Source organism: Mycetomoellerius zeteki, unplaced genomic scaffold, assembly GCF_001594055.1.
Source record: "Mycetomoellerius zeteki isolate Tzet28-1 unplaced genomic scaffold, Tzet1.0 scaffold232, whole genome shotgun sequence".
Classification (NCBI taxonomy): domain Eukaryota; kingdom Metazoa; phylum Arthropoda; class Insecta; order Hymenoptera; family Formicidae; genus Mycetomoellerius; species Mycetomoellerius zeteki.
In genome coordinates, this window is record NW_017257208.1 from 1,044,258 (window position 1) to 1,063,947 (window position 19,690).

At 33.3% G+C, this 19,690-nt stretch overlaps 4 protein-coding genes across 9 annotated transcripts; 1 reads left to right on the forward strand and 3 right to left on the reverse strand.

Moving 5' to 3' along the window:
- Positions 1-440: 440 nt before the first annotated feature.
- Positions 441-10,099, reverse strand: LOC108723377 (glutathione S-transferase). 5 transcript variants are annotated; one of them, XM_018449097.1, is made up of 5 exons: positions 10,094-10,099; positions 1,842-1,977; positions 1,240-1,407; positions 785-924; positions 441-686 (listed from the first exon to the last, which is right to left on the reverse strand). In XM_018449097.1, the coding sequence occupies exons 2-5, from the start codon at positions 1,972-1,974 to the stop codon at positions 519-521; spliced, it is 609 nt and encodes a 202-aa protein (XP_018304599.1). In that variant the 5' UTR covers positions 1,975-1,977; positions 10,094-10,099; the 3' UTR covers positions 441-518. The 5 variants fall into 5 exon arrangements, with proteins under 5 accessions (XP_018304599.1, XP_018304596.1, XP_018304595.1 ...); XM_018449094.1 differs by lacking the exon at positions 10,094-10,099 and adding an exon at positions 2,808-2,855; XM_018449093.1 differs by lacking the exon at positions 10,094-10,099 and adding an exon at positions 2,786-2,854.
- Positions 5,866-14,793, reverse strand: LOC108723375 (glutathione S-transferase). Of its 2 annotated transcripts, XM_018449090.1 has the most exons (6): positions 14,441-14,793; positions 14,209-14,370; positions 11,712-13,960; positions 7,598-7,734; positions 6,612-6,779; positions 5,866-6,351 (listed from the first exon to the last, which is right to left on the reverse strand). In XM_018449090.1, the coding sequence occupies exons 1-6, from the start codon at positions 14,612-14,614 to the stop codon at positions 6,035-6,037; spliced, it is 3,207 nt and encodes a 1,068-aa protein (XP_018304592.1). In that variant the 5' UTR covers positions 14,615-14,793; the 3' UTR covers positions 5,866-6,034. The 2 variants fall into 2 exon arrangements, with proteins under 2 accessions (XP_018304592.1, XP_018304591.1); XM_018449089.1 differs by lacking the exons at positions 11,712-13,960; positions 14,209-14,370; positions 14,441-14,793 and adding an exon at positions 9,345-9,454 and having other exon boundaries at positions 5,871-6,351.
- A 72-nt stretch (positions 14,794-14,865) lies between these two features.
- Positions 14,866-16,760, forward strand: Arpc3A (Actin-related protein 2/3 complex, subunit 3A). Its single transcript, XM_018449098.1, has 4 exons — positions 14,866-15,012; positions 16,013-16,189; positions 16,266-16,461; positions 16,536-16,760. The coding sequence occupies exons 1-4, from the start codon at positions 15,007-15,009 to the stop codon at positions 16,688-16,690; spliced, it is 534 nt and encodes a 177-aa protein (XP_018304600.1). The 5' UTR covers positions 14,866-15,006; the 3' UTR covers positions 16,691-16,760.
- An 88-nt stretch (positions 16,761-16,848) lies between these two features.
- Positions 16,849-19,690, reverse strand: RpL15 (ribosomal protein L15). The gene is made up of 5 exons (XM_018449091.1): positions 19,622-19,690; positions 19,088-19,268; positions 17,855-17,991; positions 17,405-17,515; positions 16,849-17,159 (listed from the first exon to the last, which is right to left on the reverse strand). The coding sequence occupies exons 2-5, from the start codon at positions 19,257-19,259 to the stop codon at positions 16,965-16,967; spliced, it is 615 nt and encodes a 204-aa protein (XP_018304593.1). The 5' UTR covers positions 19,260-19,268; positions 19,622-19,690; the 3' UTR covers positions 16,849-16,964.

The following is a 19,690-nucleotide window of genomic DNA, read 5'->3' on the forward strand; positions in this document are numbered from 1 at the left end:
ACCGTTTCATTGAAACGATACCATATGTACTTGGGACATACATCCTGCTGCCATTAAAAAATTAGTTGTTGGCTAAGAAGGAATGATAAAAAACCAAGATAAAATTTATGCTATCCATAATACGATATTACGTACACGTATTATTTAAATTGTGTGTTTTCTAAAATGATACAGAATTGATAATAATCATACTCTTATATGGAAAAAAATATGCAGCGAAAATTTTGAAGAAACACTGAAAATTAGGTACACAACGTTTTCAAACTGATAAGTAAAAAAGGATTAGAAGTAACAAATTAGCGATAAACACACACACAAACACACACACACACACACACACTTTTAATAAAAACGTTTTATTTCCTTTCTATTTACTTCATACATAATAATATTAAGCTATTCGGAACATTAGTATGCTATTATTCTACAAAACGCTTCGAAGTAGAAAATAGTTATTAAAGAATAATATTAAAACGTTTAACAAATCAAAAAAGAGCATAATATTATAATCATTTTACTTAAAATTGTGTCTTAGGTCGCTTCTCGATATAAGCTTTAACTTTGGGCAAAGTACGAACTTTCTCCACTAACTTCTTCAATTCGGGATGATTTTTGTTTGAATCCCCTTCCACAATAAAGCTCATATAGTCATGATATGCAGCCCACAGAAAATCTGCCCACGACAGCTAAAACAATAAAAATGTATTTTTATCTCTTTATGAAAAACAAAAGTAACACAAAACAAGGTTCACAATAGCACGCAAATTGATATCAATAATTATACCTTGCCACCGACGAAATATCCACCGTTCTTCTTGATTTGAGCTTCGAATATGTCAAGATAGTTAGGCAATTTTTGGAAAAGAGTATCCTTGAGTTTCGCTTTGAAGGCGGGATCTTGTTCCCAATAATAAAGAGTCATTGCTACAAAAATTAATTTGTCTTACTTTTTTTGCGTTGCACAGAGATATATAGTTTCTATATTGTGAATCGCCGGCCGCGAGAAGAGCGATAATTATTATATAACACACGACAGTCATTCAGGAACTATGTATATAACTTGTTAACTTTGCAGCAATAACGTTAAATATGCTTAGTCAGTATATGCGCATTGTATATGCATTAAATTGACTAATCCCATCAACATGGAAGATTTGAAGTGACAGTCAAGTTGCTTTGATGATTATGTAATTACACACAATCTGTCATTCTCTCGCGTTTGACTACCGACATTTTTACCTTGTCTAATGTCCTCGATAGAATCAACTGTTGCATCGATCTCCATGGCCTCAAAATCGTCGGATCCATATAAATTGCCCTTCTTAGCGAGGAATCGTCCGATGGCCCTGGACTGATGATATTGCTTACCATCGATCTCTAGAACCGGCACTTGTCCCATGGGCATGCCTGTAATTTGTATAAAATGTCATTAGATTATTACAGAATAATAAAGAAAATTAAAAGAGCATTAGAAGTCGGTGCAAAAAACAGTGCGCAAAGTATTTTACAAAAATATTTTAATAATTTATCGACATCGATTTGTCAAATTCACATATAAAATTCAAATATATATATATTTTGTTTTTATTACTTTGTTTGAATAAAAGAAGTTGCTTCTTTATTTTTGTTTTATTGCAGAATAATTTATTCCATGTGCGCGTTTATAATACATGCGCGATTAATGGTCGTAAAACAACAACTTGACGGTAAATACGAGGAATGTATTTTGCAAAGTTTTATAACACGAATTAGTAATTAATTATTTAGATGGAAGAACAATCGAAATTATGACCGTTTTGTAATCTTAAAATAATATTATATAATTATATGAGGTAACATACTTGGTTTATACTTCGACCATTCATCGAAGCTAAATCTAACATCTTCGAATTTGATACCGCAATAATTTAACATGAACCTAATTGCCTCCCCAAGGCCGGTAACGTCGAAATATATCAGCTTGTACGTCGGCATTTTCTGAAAATTGTATAAATGTGAAAATTGTAAAATATGAATACGCGTAAAATAAGAGAGAGATATGTAAAATAATATTTATAATTTTTATAAAAATCTGAATAAGCATATAAACGTAAATATTCGCGTGACACGTAATATATAGCGTGATATTTAAAACATTCATAGTAAAAGTTTTACTATGTATCAACATTATATATTTCAATCAATATTTAACTGAATTAGATCTTCAAATAATTGTTGATTATTAACTGTAAAAATTAATAAAGAAATATAATAAAAAATTAGTCTTTGATGTTTAATTACATAATTCATGTAATATCCTTATGACAACCACATTTTATATTTATTTTAAAATAAATAATTTTCAAAAGTATTAATTTAAATCAGGCGTGTCCAATTTTAGTTTCGGAACCAAAACACAAGACCATCGACGAAAAAAATTCAATGTAAGTGCACTCAATGTAGATAAGATTTTGAGATAAGCAAATAAGCGTTGATAATCGTCTGGGCGGCGTTTATCGACATTATAGTTTTCGAAATCTTACGTACATTGAATTTTTTTGCATTAATAGTCTTGTGTTTTAACTTCGCAGCTAAAATTGAACACGCCTGATAGTATAGATATTAATTATAATATTAGATAATATTAGATATTAATAATACTCGTATTAATAATACTTTAATAATATTAATAATACTTTTAATAATATTACAAATGTTAATAATATTAATAATACTCGCTTTTATTATATATATTATATTTGTTCTAAAAGCAGGTTGTGAAATGGAGAAGATATAATTTTCTCAACTTGCACAGTCTGTAATCCAACCTCTCGTAAAATCGAAACTCTAGCAATCGATGCAGAACTACTCACGGACCAAGAACAACTGACAGCGAGTGTTACGTTAAAAGTTAGAACTGTAATTTACTCCCCACCGCAAATTTTATTCTATTTTATATCCGTCACACATACACAAATTTCCAAATGCGATTCTAGAAATATCTCAATAATAAGAAATATTCAGAATATTTCTTCACAATAACCCAATCAGTATACAATATTTAAAAAATATTTCTTAAATATTTTTACATTAAATAAATATTTTGAAAACGTTTCAAAAACATTGTCTGCTGATTGGGAAGACATTGATTGGGATTGAAAGTAAACAGAAGTTAAGATTGATTATAATTATAATATAATAAATATTATAATATAATTGTGATATGTACGCTTTTTAAATAAATAAATTTTCTATATATATTCAGAGACATATATGCAACTGATAATAAAATAATTATGCGATATTTATACATCAGTAATAACGTTTTACGTATAATTGTGCAATGCATTGCAATTCGCATGTATTTTACAAATATTTGTATTCGCGATGATTATATAGTTATTATAAGATTTATCAGAATTTATCTCAATGAGGCGCGGTATTGACACTATCTATATCATGTAATACACATATTACATAAAAAAATAAATGTTTCATGATTTCTCGTCGCGCTATTAATAACTTGTTATGACTTGCAGATTTCATGCGCATAAAAAATTAGAAGAAAGATATGATGAATAAAAGTTGATTAAATAAGTATTGAATATATTAGAGTATTAATTAACAGAGTATTAATAAACAAAATTTTAATATTTAAAAAGTTATCAATTAATTAAGAAGTTACATTATACATGTAAATTATAAATTGAAAGCACACATATGTATATTCAATATTACAAAAAAATAAATGACAGATAATGCAAAAAATTCGTTAATTCTTTTCTTGAATTCGAATTTGCAAGTTTGTTAAATATATCTTTTAATATCAGTCAATCGTTAATTTTACATATAATTAAATGTGTAATCGAAAATATAAATTACTCTTTCTGTATATTTATAAAGTATAGGTGTAATCAATTTATTTAAAAAATATGCTTATATGTATAAAGGCGATAAATAAAACTTAAAAAAATATGAATTAGAATTTTGTTCGAACATTCATGCAACATATTGCAAGAATATTCTTAAAAAAATATTCTGTTGATTTATGTTAATATTTTATCATGTTTTTCTTTGTAGAAAGGCTAGATATATCCAATGTAATTGTCACATTACGACATAATATGTAACATATATATAGCCTTCTCACGTTTCTAGTTACTCATTGTCAGTGAATAGGCATAAACCCCCCTCAATTGTAACTATGTTGTGCGACCTTCGGTTGCATTACAGTTATACGCTGAAATAATATAGCACCTAGCAACCGCAAAAGCTGCATCACGATATGACTGAAAAGGCACTTTCAGTGCTTTATCTGTTTATAAAAGCAGATAGTGCGTAATCAACGTTTCGCAATCGTTAAATTAATTACTTGGTATATATTTTATTTAACATAATACACGCTCCTTTTATCAACAGCGTTTTGGAGGCAGATATCTATTTATGAATTAGATATGCGACCTTTTGGCTGTTTAAATACTTGATTACGCTTAACATTGCTGCCGATCTTCTTCGATGTGAATATTTTACTGGATGTCTAATTGTAAGTAAATTATATATTTATAGCAATTTAAATATAAAAATAATTTTATAAAATAAAAAAAAATAATGATGCATAAATAAATGAATACAGGAATGTAGACAGATCGTAACAAATTGAACAATTAGGAAGGTATAAGATTTTGTGAACGCGAAAGAAATCATCAAAATAAATATTTTATTCAAATCAAACATCATTGAACAATCAACTTTGTCGAAAAATGAATCACTCTCCGGAATTCTTACATATAATTACGCATCTGATTTTTATATGCAGTTGTCAGGCTCTCCTCGATCCAACTTTTGACGATAGGAATATTTTCCTTTTTCTTTACGAGTTGTTTCAAGAGTTCTCGTATTTCTCAATGATATTCGTTTTCATTAGGAAGTTCATGTAATCCAAGAGACTGACAAACGTGAGATCAGCCCACGTCAGAGCACCGTCAACAAAATAACAACCATCTTTTTTACCTGAACGATCAGACGCTCCAAGTAAAACGGCACCGTCTCATCAGCAACTTTAAGTTTTTGTTTTTTTACGTTCGTAATTTACGTAAATTAAAAAGCAATAACACCTCATGCAAACAACAAAGATAAAAAGGAAGATAAATAAAGTGATGAAACACTCCAAGTGATGAACAGTCCAAATCGTTTTAGTAAACGAATTTTTACTACCGTTTATGAATATAAATCCATCAAGATCTCAATACATCACAATTTGCTTTCAAAAGAATTTCTGATTCTAATGAGTTCGGATAAAAATTGAGTATATATAGAATAGTATTTACTAACTTTGACAGTCGATTTTCAATGATTCCCAATCGTTTTTGCCGGTAAATCCGCATTGTTTCACGTTATCAATAGTGATGGTCTACTATTAATAGGAACGGTTGTTCGACTACTAAATTCTTCCATTATCTCCCTTCCAGTTCAACACACCCCCACTTTATCAATGAAACAAGACTCATTTCCAGGAGAAAACTTTCTAAGAATAGAAATTGCTCGGTAGTCTAAAAAAATTATAAAAGCATCAAAGACAGTTCAATTTTTCGAACGTCCCTTAACCATCCTTAAATTTAATATATCAATCCTTCAATTATTTACGTTATTTGAAATTAGGAATGCAGATTCATTATAAATAACAAATTAAATGATTGAAAAGGTAAGGTTTCGCGAATATAAAAGAAATCAACAAGGAAATAATAAAAGTACAGATTTATTGAAATACAAAATTATATAATGAAAAAAATAGTTCATTCTTTTGATTAGAAATTATCTTATTATAGTTTTACTATTATATGACATATAACAATGAGTAATCATTCAGCCTTTAACAAATGTTAAAATATATATCTATATATATCTTTAGAGTGTGTATCTCCTAGTTCAGTAAATCAATCATATATATGCTTTTCGTATATAGATATAAACACGTTTGAAAAAAAAAAGAAAAATTGATATTCAATCATCAATGACAAAAACTCTGTCCAAAAATCATTTTATGGAATCAACCGGATTAATTCGGTGAAAAGATAGCTGGAGGACGCTTCTCGATCCAATTTTTGATAGCCGGTACTTCCTCGACTGTCTTTTGGAGTTGTTTGAGATTCTCATACTTCTCAACGATGTCCTCCTTCATCATGAAATTCAAATAGTCCAAAAGACCGACGAAAACTAAATCGGCCCACGTCAAAGAACCACCGACAAAGTAACCGCCATTCTTCTTCACCTGTGCGTCTAAACGCTCCAAATAATATGGCACTGTCTCCTTGGAAGCTTTAAGTTTCTCATTTTTAGCTGCTTCATTGCTCTCGTAGTGGAAACCAGCGATATCTAATACAAGCAAGAAAAAAAAACAAATAAGATAAAATGACAAACAAATCGAATCAAATATTTAAGTAAATCGAATTTAACACAAATGTAAAAAAAAACTTCTTTCTTATATTACCATCTTCTGTGAATAAATCTGTATGTATTATTGAGATATAAACTCATCAATATATCGCGTGATTCAAATCTATTTTAAAATTAAATTTCCCCTTCTGATAAACAAGAGTCAGGTAAGTATTGTGTAAACAGAATATTATACTCACTGGCGCGTACATCATGGATGGTGTCGACGGTCGAGTCTATTTCCAAAGACTCCCAATCATTCTTGCCAGCAAGATCACATTGCTTTGCCAAATAACGGCAAATAGCTGTAGACTGATCGACTTTCTTTCCATCTACCTCGAGTACAGGTACTTTGCCGAATGGCATAGCTGAAAGATGATATGAATGCAACATGCTGTTAAAATTAAATAAAGTTTATAATAGAGATTATAAACTTCTAGCCGTCTAGATTATTGTGACACATTTATATCTACAATAAATGTCTTTTAAGAACACATATTAAGAGCTGTGATGGTTAATAATTGTGCACAATTAAAAAATTAAATACACACAATTACATTTTTAAATCCAAATTTGACAATACAAATTCTAATTTTTATTCTCATGATAATTTCTTTTTCTCTTGTTACAATTTACATACCGCTTTGCTACTTTTTATGGCTCTATGATGCTGAAAGATTTGTGTTTCAAATCCTATAGCATGTATCGATTGATTAGCTAATTTAAACGACACAGAGAAACGATTTCCTTACACACTATTTATGTTGAAACCGTACAATGAAAAAAAGCCACAATGTTTTTCATTAACTGAAAATACAAAGACACTGCATTTACATAACAATATCAGTTTCCCTGTACAGAACATTGCAGTACGCAATAAGAAATAAAAGGCTCTATTGTAAAAAAAAATAATTTCCGGTTGTTATATAAAAAAAAAACTAAAAGTAAATGTTCCGTTAAGAGAATCAAATCGCCATAATCCCGGCATCAAAATATTTTATATTTAAAAATGAAGAGATATGTTACAAGATTAGTCGGCGCTCCAGAAGATAATGTAACATATTTTTATTGCAGATCTGTTATCTGTTCATAAATCGGATTTCAAGGATTAAACTGGACTTTTAGGATTAAATTCTCAACAGGTGAATAGCAGCATATATTATTAGGATTAATCAGATGTACATACTCGGCTTAAGTTTTGGCCAATCATTCCTATCAAAACGTTCATCCTCAAATTCGATGCCAGCATAGCTGAACAGGAAGCGAATTGGCTCAGCCAATGCCGTGATGGGGAAGTAAGTCAGCTTGTACGAAGGCATGTTGCTAAAAAAAATACTCGTTATTTTTTCTTCGTCATCATCATAATTCTAAGAACAAGATATTTCAATGCAGATAATACGTTTTAATTATTTTTAGTCTCATTAAAGAAGTTTGTTTGCTAAGACTAATTTCAACTTTATTTTTTATCGATATTTAATTTTAGGTTTAATCAAATGTATTATATATAAATCAAAATTTATATACTGGATTTTAATTCTACGTCTGTAATTTGGGTCTTTTTGGCATAAGCAAAATTTCTTTCAAATTTCATTATAATTTTTGCTTAAATTTCATTTCTCATTAAATAAAAGTTTTTATATTTGAATTAAAAAAACTATTTGGTAATGTAATAAAGATGTTGGAAAGTAATTCCAAATTTTTTGAAAGTCTAAAACAATAGAAAAAAACTTAAACTGGACGAAAAAGACCCAGATGAGTAAAACAGAAGGAATAAAAATATAAATGCAGTCGAAGGGTTAAAATCAATTTTTAATTAATATCATCTTTAAGCCAGATATTTAAAAGCTAGATTTAAAAGCAAGTTTTTAATCAATATGATTCAACCATTAAGTTAAAATTTCAAATTAAGTTAAAATTTCAATTCAAAATCTGAATTGAAACTATCATCAGAACAGATTTTTTTTTTAAGTATTGATCTTTCAATACTATTTATTAAAAAGAAAATTATTATATGCAGTGTTGTACATAGGAAATTTTGAATCCAAAAGAGTATCAGTCCAATTACGTTATGTAATCATTACAAGTCTTATTCTTATCATTCTTATCAAACTATATACACATGATTATATTGCACAAAAATTTTTAGGTATAGCATATATTCTTTTTTTTTTGCAACCTTCGTGCTCAAAACATATTGATATCCCAGGTAGAACACATAATGATACCATAGAACGTCATCATGACTTCATTTATCACTTAAGTGAACTTGTAAGTGACAAATAGGTCACAATGACGTCCTTATGATATTATTAACTTGTGTTCTACCACTTCTACCTGGAACATCACTACGCAATATGTTTTAGCATGAAGGCACAAAAAATGAATATCATATGTTGCATATCTAAAAATTCTTGTGCAATATGGTATTCTATTTATAGATTGATAACGAACCTAGATATGAAGTCAATATAAAAATTTAAGCTTTTATTTAAAATATTTTAAATTAATATATTACAGTTCTCTGATTTTGTAAACGATAATTCTTATTAATCATGACTTATAAAAATATGCTTTGTGAAATAAGGTTTTAATATTAACGAAAGACGCCATTGTTGAGGCGTTTCCTCTTCTACCTAGTTCATTCTCTGTTCGTACTTGTATTTTCGCTGTAACGCGACAATTTCCAAATACCGTGACTATTCCGAATTATTCCCCGAATAGATCTTGACGTTATTATTGCTTCATCATGGTGATAAAACTAATTCATCCGCTGCTATAAGCCATTAATCTGCCGACTTAATTAGCCGGGCGGTAACTACGAATCACTTTTGCTGAAGATATTCGACGTAATGTTGTGCAATATCACAATCTCTACAGTCCCGAGTTAACTGAGTATAAATCTGATTAAGTAAGAATAGCAAGTTACTACTTACAATTTGGCAAATTCTGCGAAGATGAAAGAGGGTTTTTTGCGCAATCACCAACGGCGTCGTAGAATCGGGCCAACTGGACAGACCTGAAGGATTTTTTGCCGGCAGCCGGCTAAACTCCTCTATTTATTTATCTCTCCCTACAGCTACAGTCCCTACTCCCTACCGGTTCGATATCCCCACTGATCCCTTGCAGCCAATAACTGCGTTTGGGAAGTCACGATTCCCGCTATTATGTTGCTATCTTTATCATTCATTTGACGTAAAACAAGGATAGATGGATGCTTGATGGCGCACCTGATGGCGCGCTTTTCGAATACAACCTTTCGTCGTTTCGAACGTGACTCACTTTCGAGATTCAGAGAAAACTTATGTAGGGTCTACAATAGAAATCGTAGCGGTCGTAGAGTCTTAATTCGTAAAAAATTAACCAATCACAGTCGAATGTGAGGAGAATAATCGACTACGATTGGTCAATTTTCTACGACTTAAGATCCTACGACCGTAACGACTTCTATTGTAGACCGCATTATTTGATATAAGCAAGCAAAATTACCTACAATTAAAAAAAAAAAAATTTCACGTTCCATTTTTTCAAATGTATTTTAGCCATTCTTTAAACATCTTTCAAGTACAATGTTAAATCTATAGCGTCAAATTTAACTTGATGTGAGTCGCCACTCCTACTAAATATATCGTTATTTTTTACTAAAACGATAATTAAATTTGACACTATATCGTGTCAATTTGACACTATATAGTTTCAAATTGACACTGTACAATGTCAAATATAACCATTGTTTCTTAGTATAAAATAACGATATGATTGAGTAGGAGCAGTGACGACTCACATTAAATTTGACACTATAGATTTAATAGTGTGTCACTCTGTCTTTTGCATTGTACACATACATGAAACTGTCCATCGTCAAACAGCTCGTATTGTGAATAGCGATGCTAACAAAGATAACTATATGATGTATTGTTGAAAAGGGGATCAAGGCAATTGGAGATGTCCATCTATATTTTTTTTAAACATATCTTAATAAATAACTTAAAAATTATTATCACCTATATTTGTGAGAATAATCACGTGCTCAATATTTTAAATTAAATGTAACTTGCGTTGGCAAAGATGTTTTTCAAAATATTGAAGACAAAACGATAAATTTTATTCTTACTTTTACAAATAAAATATACATTTAATCGTCATAATGACAATTCATCGTCATAAAAAATTGCAACATCATTATCAAATAATGTTGTTTTGAAATGTAATGGCAAAAGTAGCTGTAAAATTAACTTCCCTGCTTAAAATTATCATTTCTTTTTTTTTATATAAAAACATAAATAATTTAAAATTATACATTTAAAATTATTTCTTTTTTTATATAAAAAAAAAGAAATGATAATTTTAAGCAGGGAAGTTAATTTTACAGCTACTTTTGCCATTACATTTCAAAACAACAATTTGATAATGACATTGCAATTTTTTATGCCGATGAAGCGATGCATTTCAAATAATAAATTACTTCTTTCAATAAACAATGCATAACAACTTTATAAAAAATGACAACGTCATTACTAAATCGTTATTTTAAAAAGTAATGGCAAAGCTAATGGTAAAAGTAACTTCCCGTCCCTGATTTTAAGTCACAATTTAAATGACAATAAATGATGTCAGCTTGATTACTGAGATATACACGTTCGAGCACTTTTAATGAGGGGACGTGTATATTTTAAAATTTAAGATAATTCGAAAAGTGAATAAACTGCATGGGTGCAAAATGTATTTATTTAATCATGTTGTATACACGAATTAAATCTTGCTCAATATATGTATATACGTATATGTATTTGTCAGTTATGAAGTTTATAAAAATTATTTTCGACATAGAATAGAACTCATAAGGATTCATGACTGACAGAACTTTGCACGATTCAACAGACGAATCATCTACGTAATGAGTACAAGGTATATCGTATATACAGAAATAACAATTCAATAATTAGAATATAAAGTTGCACACATATATATATATTATATATATACATATATGTATATGTATATTTTTGTATAACAGCTATACAGAATAAGAATTCTGTCGTATAAAAATTCTGTATAATAAAAATTTCTAATAATTGTAAGATACAAATATACATTCTATACCCATCTTCCCCCATATTGTGACATAGGTACAATACAAAACATATACTTATCTCAATGATTATTGAAAGATAAAGCAGAAAGATACGTAGCTATACTCGAATGTAAAATATATCTTGACAAGTATTGTTAAAAAAAAAAGGGATATTTATCACAGTAGTCTTGATTCGCGTTTCGCTCGTACGCTTTCCTAAGTGTGAAACATCTGCCCGATGATGGAGAAGTTCCTGACGGCGGAACTCATTTCGGAGATGTCGACATTCGGGTGCAGACCCGGTGAGACAACTGTGGTTGCGTTAGTCGCCGCATGCGTGTTCATTCGCTGAACGTTATCCACGTAGTCTTTGTTCGCCTGTATATTCAGAGTACTATTAATGACGTTTAAGTGAGCTGCCTGAGGCAGCGTAGTGATGATAGGAGCGACAACCGAAGAAGTGGACGCTACGGAAATGCCGCCAGTGGTCTGAGAGGATTGACCGTAGGAAATCTGTTGTTGCTGCTGTGCATTTTGTACAACCCCCGACTGATAATTACTGAATTGCGCCTTGCACTTCTTCTCGTGTACGAATAAACTGCCAGAATGGCTGTACGCGGTGCCGCAGATCTTACATGCGTATGGTTTCTCGCCTGTGTGCGTAAATCTGTGCTCCTTCAAGTACTTCAACCGACGGAACGATTTGCCGCAGGTCTTGCAATGATAATTCGCCTCGCCGGTGTGCGTGGTGATATGAGCCTTGAGGGTGCACGATTTGGCGAACGCAGCGCTGCAGTATTGACAGACAAACGGCCGATCGCCCGTGTGAGTTCTCTCATGATTGATGCAATTCGAGTTGGACGTGAAGCCACGGCCGCAGTACTTGCACACGTGCGGCTTGTAACCCGTGTGTGTTCTCATGTGGAACATGAGGCCGGTATTCTGCCGAAACGTCTTGCTGCATATGTGGCATAGAAAACGCTTGAAGTTCGCGTCTTGCTGCTCCTTGGCGCGCTCATGAATTCTCAGATGCTTGTGCAGCTTGATCTCCTTCTCGAACGACTTGTTACACTCCTCGCAGGTGTACGGTTTCGACTTTTCGTTGCCTTTCTCCTGATCCTTGTACGCGCAATTACACACGGTACCGCAACTCGTACAGTACTCGTTTTGTCCGCCGTGCGTATTCATTTGATGTTTCAACAAGGACTTCTTCGTGTCGTATGATTTTCCGCAAATTCTACATGGGAAACCCTTGCCCTCGTTATCGGAATCCAATTCCTCTCTTATCCAGGTGTTTATCAGCTTGATGGCCGATTTGTCGTCGGGCGGTTTCTGCGGCTCCGAACAAATCTTGGTTTCGTCGTGACCGTACCGATCCATGTGGCTCTTCAGCCTATCTTGTCGGAAGAACTTCATGTTGCAAACGTTGCAAACATATTTCTTCTCGTCGTGTACTAGCAGATGACGTTGAAGCGATCTTTCGGTACGATAACTCTTGCTACAGTGTTTGCAGTTGAAGAGCGATGGGTCGTCAAAAGACTCTGTCTTGTCATTGCTGGAGTCGCTGTTTACCAAATCCGAGTCTCTTAATTCCACTTTTGTATTGTTACGTTTTCGTAGCTCTCTCGTATTGCCGTTATTTGCACTTTGAAATTCCAGTCCATGCGCTACTTCCAGCGTAAGCGACGTTTCGAAGGACTCTGGATTATTTTCCAATCTTCTCTTGTCCCGTATCTCTTTCAGTATAGAGAAAACGTCCTTAGGATACGCCTTCTTGTGAGTATTCAGATGCCTGACCATAGTGTCGATCTTTCTGAAACTCTTGTTGCAGATTTTACATAACACCGGTTTCGGCTTCTCCTTTGTTCTGTGCAGATTAATGTGCTTGTGCAATTTGTCCAGACAGAAGAATTGCTTATCACAGCTATCGCATTTGAACTCTTTATCGTTATGAGTCGATGTGTGTCTATCTAAGGACTTTTTACTGGAATAAAATCTATCACATTTTTGACATTTATATTGCAATTCCACTTCGGACACTTTGTCCGTCCTACCGTGGACATTTCTCGCCTTTGTTTGATACTCGTTATCGCTGCTGTCGCGTTTGACGTTTACGCTCTTTTTGATGTATCGTCTCTGTCTCTCTTTATAGTTCCTCAAATTTTCTATAGAGGTGACTCTTTTAAACACAGTCAATCTTCTCGTTCTATAGCCATTCTCGTTTCTCGTTCTATTAGCTATTTTATCATGTTCTATTTGTTTATACTTACTACCGCAGTCTAAATCTACTTCATTATCTACTGAATTATCTTCCTGCTTGATTTGATCAAAAGCATCTGATATTTGTTCTTGTCTCATAACATTCGATTGTATGATTCTTTTCTCTATATTAACTTCATTATCTGCACTTAACTCTATATTGTCACTCGAATTGATTGCATCCAAAATAAAAGATTGGTCAGTTTGACAACACTGGTCCTGCAAAGAAAAAAAGATATATGTCAGCCCGAACAATATTGAAATTATTATTTTAAATAGAGAAAGAGGTAATTAGAAAAAATGAAAAAACAATTGTATTTTCAATCATATAAATTATCCAAATGTTTCGGTTTAAATTAAATCATCATTATCAGGCTTGTCGTCTCCTTCTCTATTTAATTAATCGTTAATTCTCTGAGCCAACTTAGTATTATTTTATTCATATAGACATATAGAAATGAAAATACTTTTGTAGGAATGCTGGCAATGTTTGTTTTCAAGGATTTCCCATACAACTTCCTGAGTTCTACGTCTGCTTTCTGACATTGTTTCCTCAATTCGTAGGCGACGTTGACTTTCATCACGCATTCGAGGCAGATACTAGTGGGCAGGCCATCATCTTCCAGAACCTGAATAAGAAAAGAGATCGTCTCGTGCTTTGTATGCAAAATAAACAGAAGGCGCAGGTGGAAAACAAACCTCCACGTCGCAACATAGTTGCAACTTCTCGGACAACCCGGAGGGGCTCTCCGGATCGTCCCAGTTCCTGCGAAAGAGGCACTGGTTGTTGTGATCGACGGTTAGGCAGACGCGGCAGAGACTGGTGTCTGGATTCGTCAACATGCCGCTGTCAATCTGCATGGAGATTGACATGTACGAATGAGCTTCCTCTCTCTTCTCCGTCGTCGTTGTTTCCAGAGGGAACGCGAGCGCGCCGAACGTTCGTCGAGCGTTTTCACGAGCTCGGCGAGCCTCGACGCGACGTCATCATCGAGGACTCCGCAACACTGGCCGTCACAATCGCACGCAAGCACACACGTCGTGTCGTCAGTGTCGTCGGAGCTTGTTCTCTTTTCCTGGTGACTGCGTCCCTGGACGCGGTAGCTTTATCAGCGCGGCCTGCTGTCGCTTGTTCGAACTAGGCTGTCATGGTTTGCTGATCAGTCATCAGCTCGACAGTTTGACATTTCGAGACATGTTGTAGTTGACGTGCCTCCGTTCATTCCGTTTTGTTAGAAAACTGTATCTGTTATTCTATCATCGTTATGCCTGTAAGTCCTGACACTTTGCGTCACGCAAGCAGTGTTTCAAAATAAACACGCCAATCCTAAAAGGCGTCACCCATTTACCATAACCAAAGTGCAGTCTCTTCTTTTTCAGCCTAGATTTTTGCTATTATTTTCTTTTTTTTATGAAATATTCACATATTAAAAATTTTCGCGTATAGATTATATTATAATTGGGGATAATTTTTTAAGACAGTATAATAATGTAGAGCCTTACAGAATCTATGGTATTGGTATTGGTATTCCTAGTCCGTTCTTATTTTAAGATTGTCTTAAATACCAGCCTATGATCGATATTCATAGTCAGTTCTTATATTTAAGACGGTTATAAATATAGTCTTGAGATGTCATAAGTCAATCAAGAACGATATTCATAGTCCCTTCTTATTTTAAGACTGTCTTAACTAATTATTCAACAATTTGTCTTAATTTAAGTCATAAGATGCTAATATAGCTCTCTGATTGATTCGTAACATTTTAAGACTGTGCTTAAGACAGTCTTAAACCTAAGAATCTACTATGAATATCAATTACAGAGTATGTACAACAGGCTGATATTCACAGGCCGGTATTCATAGTCGGTTCTTATTTAAAGACCGTCTTAAGATGCCAATGTGGCCCTCTGATTAGTTCGTGACACCTCAAGACAGAACTTAAGACGATCTTGAATATAAGAACTGCCTATGAATACCGTTCACAGTCAGATTTTATATTTAAGATCGTTTTAAGTTCAGCCTTGAGGTATCATGAACCAATCATAGGGCCGCATTAGCGTCTTAAGACATTACTTAAGACAGTCTTGAAATAAGATCTGACTATGAATACCGGCTACAAACCCATATTTGCGTCTTAAGACATTACTTAGATCTTAAAATAAAAACGGATTATAAATATCAGCCTACAGCAACCTGGTTAGATTAGTCATCTATTTCGTTTGTGATATCTCAAGTATTTCATGTTTTACATATTGCTTATAATATTTTAGGCATATCACTCAAGTTTCACAAAGAGCCATGGCACTATTGGAAACATGGCACTGCTGCCAATCAAAACCACATTCAGGGGTCCCGCACCTCCTTTTAACAACAAAGAACAAGACATCATTGATGAGGCATTATATTTTTTCAAAGCAAACGTATTTTTTAGGACATATGAGATCAAGGTAATACATTTAAAAGTTCGATTCTATCGCGAGACAATATAATTCCTGTATAGGTAAAGTTGTGCTTTCTTTGCAGAGCGAGGCTGATAGAGTTTTAATCTACATCACTCTATTCATTACTGAATGTCTGAAGAAGCTACAAAAGTGTGCGACTCAACCACAAGCCATGAATGAGATGTTTTCCCTTGCTATCTCCAAATTTGATATCCCTGGGGATCCTGGCTTTCCATTGAATTCTGTATATGCCAAACCAAGCAGTCCTGCTGAGGTAAGTACTGAATTTGTTTGAAAATTAACGACTAATATAACAACGTATTTCTAGATAATATATTATTTTCAATTTTAGATCTTATGAGGCAATATCTCCATCAAATTAGACAGGAAACGGCTGTTAGAATTGTTGAAAAAGTATATGGCGAGGATGGAAAGCCGAGTAAATGGTGGCTCTGTTTTGCGAAAAAGAAATTCATGGATAAATCACTATCTGGACCTGGCCAATGAGTTATTTCCTTTACGTTGTTTTAAATGTGTATGATTAAAAAATAAATCGGTTAAAAAAAATCATTTTTTAATCTGCTGTTTTTTCAATACATTTTCTGCTTAAGATTTCTTTACTTAAGATTCCATGGGCACAGAAAGGGAAATCGAAGAAATCAAAATTTGACAAGTTTTAGGAAAGAGATATTTATTTTTTTTACAGGATACGTCACGATATTGGTACCAAGTAAGCAATAAAATGATGTATCTTGTATAGTGGAGATTACAAACAAAATAATTATCGCTTTCTGCGGAGAGACAGTGTGTTCCGTCTCTTCCAGGCTGCACAACGTGAACCACCGATCGTTTGCGAATAGCGATGTCCTTTACCTAATCCACGAGAGCTCCTGCCTGCGGAGGTCTTGCCACGAAGCTCACGGTGCTTATGCACTGCATTGCATATCCAATTTACCTTAGGATCATTACGAATTGCCTGGAATGAAATTAGGAATCGTTAAAAGTATACACGACGAACAAATCTTTAAAAAATAATTCTCAAAATTTATATTGTATTCAGACATCCAAGGAAGATAAAGAATCATGTGTTCATTCATTAGTGATATAAAATGTCATCATATTGTCAAATGAAAAAAGTATATCGGATATCAGTTTGCATAAAATAAGAAAATAACTGCTTTTTAAGGATAACGAAAATTATAAATTAGTTTTGAATATTACCTTGTGAGCAGGATCGATCAGAATAACTTCATAGTATTTGTACGAAGAGTCTTGGGCTACCCAGTAACTGTTCAGCACTCGCAAGCCACCGCAACGGCGGCCAACGCGTTCCTGCAAGGAAGCATTATTAGTGAAAAATCCTAGTAAAAAAAGACTGCTAATCCTCAAATTAATAATAATTTCAGACATCCAAGGAATAAGAATCAACGTTGTTCATTATTAATAAATCTATCATCATTTTTGGAAGTACACAAATGTAAAATAAAAAAGATGGTTTTTTAATGAATATCAATAAAGCTATTTCTGTAATTTCTGTAATTAAAATGTCTGTGATCAGAAGGTACAACTGCTTCCCCATTTTAAAGTAAGAGTGGTGCATGGTACAATTCATCATACGTGATTTCTAATATCTTTTTTATGCTACTTAGCTTTTGTATTCTAATATCTTACCTCAGCAACTGACTGTAGTTTCCTGGTTGGTTTTAACTGGTTGACACCATGGCTCTTGGGTTTGCCATAGGTTGCACCCTTCGGAACTGGACGTTTGCGTCCACCGCGACGTACACGGATTCTGAAGACAACGAAACCTGTACAAAAATAAAATTTTGCGTTTATTCTTCATTTAAGATCGTGTACTCGTAAAATTAATTTATCAAATGTATCAGTAGACATAAGATATAATTCTCTCCACAAAACTGTCGGAGTGGTGCACGTAATCATCATTTAATATTCACATAAAATCGTACGAAATCACATGTATTCTGCTATCATGTAATAAGGTAATTAAAACGATACCATTATTATATTACATTGAAGAATTGCTTATCGGTTTAAGTGTAAACTAAAATTTATCAGCTATAAAGCCAGTTCTCATAAAATAAGTATATAAGACATTTGAATCTAAAAAAAACAATACAATTTGGCAAACTCATGTTTCTCTATAACTACCATAAATTACCATCTTAAGTAATGTCTTTAGATGCTAATTCAATTCTGTGATCGGTTCATGACATTGACCACTTAAGACAATTTTTAATATAAGAACCAAATATGAACGTTGAATACAATCACTAATTCCAAAAACAAAGATTTTCTACTGTTATGTGCCTGAGATAAAAACATATTGTATAAGTATTATTCGTTAAATTTTATACTTGTTCTTTTTAGCTGAATTTCTTGCATAGTTCATCCGTCCTGTTTTTTTCCATATCGGAGAAAAAGATAAAAGGTGAACCATGCAAATTCAACTAAAAAAGAAAAAGAACAAGCCTTTGGCCGGTATTCATAGGCCGGTATTCATAGTCAGTTCTTATATTCAAGATCATCTCAAGTTCAGCCTTGAGGTGTTATGAACCAATAAAAGAGCCGCATTAGCATATTAAGATATTACTTAAGACGGTCTTGAAATAAGAACCGACTGTGAATACCGACCTTTGACTCTATAGCCGGTATTCATAGTCGGTTCTTATTTAAAGACTATCTTAAGTAATGTCTTAAGATGTCAATGCGACCCTCTGATTGGCTTGTGATATCTGATTGGTTCGTGACACCTCAAGACAGAACTTAAGACGGTCTTGAATATAAGGACTGACTATGAATACCACCCTATATATTTGAGTATTCTCGAACTGATATTTTCATACGAGCATGTTTTCTATCTGGCAAAGGAATGGTGACGCTTACCTTGCTTGGCTTTGTAACCCAAACGACGGGCCTTGTCTGGTCTAGATGGTCTAGGAGCACGATGCATCTTGGTCAACTGGCGATACTGCCAGCATCTGACACGCAGCAAGAAGCGAAGCACATCGCTCTGCTTCTTGCGATATAGCTCCTGCATATACTTATATGCACCCATCGCGGATCCCTAGATACAAATAAGATTATTAAACAATGCATTATTTATGATTTCTACACTACAAATATTTCATATAAACAATTCCTTATTTTTCTAATGAAAGGGTATGCATTTAAATCGTTATTTTCGGAGATGCTTCGCGAAGTGAGTCCAGAGGAGGGAAACATCGAGCACAAGTGCGACAGGCATCCTCGAGGTTAGCGTTTCCATCGCGATGGATATGATAGATCAACGGGAAGATCTATGAAAAATATGAGAGGATCTCGAATTGGGAAGCCTAGCGAACAATTTGCCTGTATTCCAACGCCCGTAAAATCAAGGATGGCTGTAATAAAACACGATTAACATCGCACATCACTCACCCCACGCGAGTTACAACGGAAGGAAAGGATCCGGCTTTTGATCACTTTTGATTGAAGGAACGGAGGGAG

Excerpts from the sequence above, each read along its gene's own strand:
- LOC108723377 (XM_018449097.1), bottom strand. The coding sequence starts at position 1,974 with ATGCCGACGTACAAGCTGATATATTTCGACGTTACCGGCCTTGGGGAG. Across the intron at positions 1,408-1,841 it reads ATGGTCGAAGTATAAACCAA|GCATGCCCATGGGACAAGTG; the intron begins GTATGTTACCTC and ends TACAAATTACAG. Across the intron at positions 687-784 it reads GATATTTCGTCGGTGGCAAG|CTGTCGTGGGCAGATTTTCT; the intron begins GTATAATTATTG and ends TTATTGTTTTAG.
- LOC108723375 (XM_018449090.1), bottom strand. The coding sequence starts at position 14,614 with ATGTCAATCTCCATGCAGATTGACAGCGGCATGTTGACGAATCCAGAC. Across the intron at positions 14,371-14,440 it reads AACTATGTTGCGACGTGGAG|GTTCTGGAAGATGATGGCCT; the intron begins GTTTGTTTTCCA and ends TTTCTTATTCAG. Across the intron at positions 6,352-6,611 it reads CATCCATGATGTACGCGCCA|ATATCGCTGGTTTCCACTAC; the intron begins GTGAGTATAATA and ends TGCTTGTATTAG.
- Arpc3A (XM_018449098.1), top strand. Across the intron at positions 16,190-16,265 it reads TTAGGACATATGAGATCAAG|AGCGAGGCTGATAGAGTTTT; the intron begins GTAATACATTTA and ends CTTTCTTTGCAG. Across the intron at positions 16,462-16,535 it reads AAGCAGTCCTGCTGAGGTAA|ATCTTATGAGGCAATATCTC; the intron begins GTACTGAATTTG and ends TTTCAATTTTAG.
- RpL15 (XM_018449091.1), bottom strand. The coding sequence starts at position 19,259 with ATGGGTGCATATAAGTATATGCAGGAGCTATATCGCAAGAAGCAGAGC. Across the intron at positions 17,992-19,087 it reads GGGTTACAAAGCCAAGCAAG|GTTTCGTTGTCTTCAGAATC; the intron begins GTAAGCGTCACC and ends ATTTTTGTACAG. Across the intron at positions 17,516-17,854 it reads AACTACAGTCAGTTGCTGAG|GAACGCGTTGGCCGCCGTTG; the intron begins GTAAGATATTAG and ends GCTTCCTTGCAG.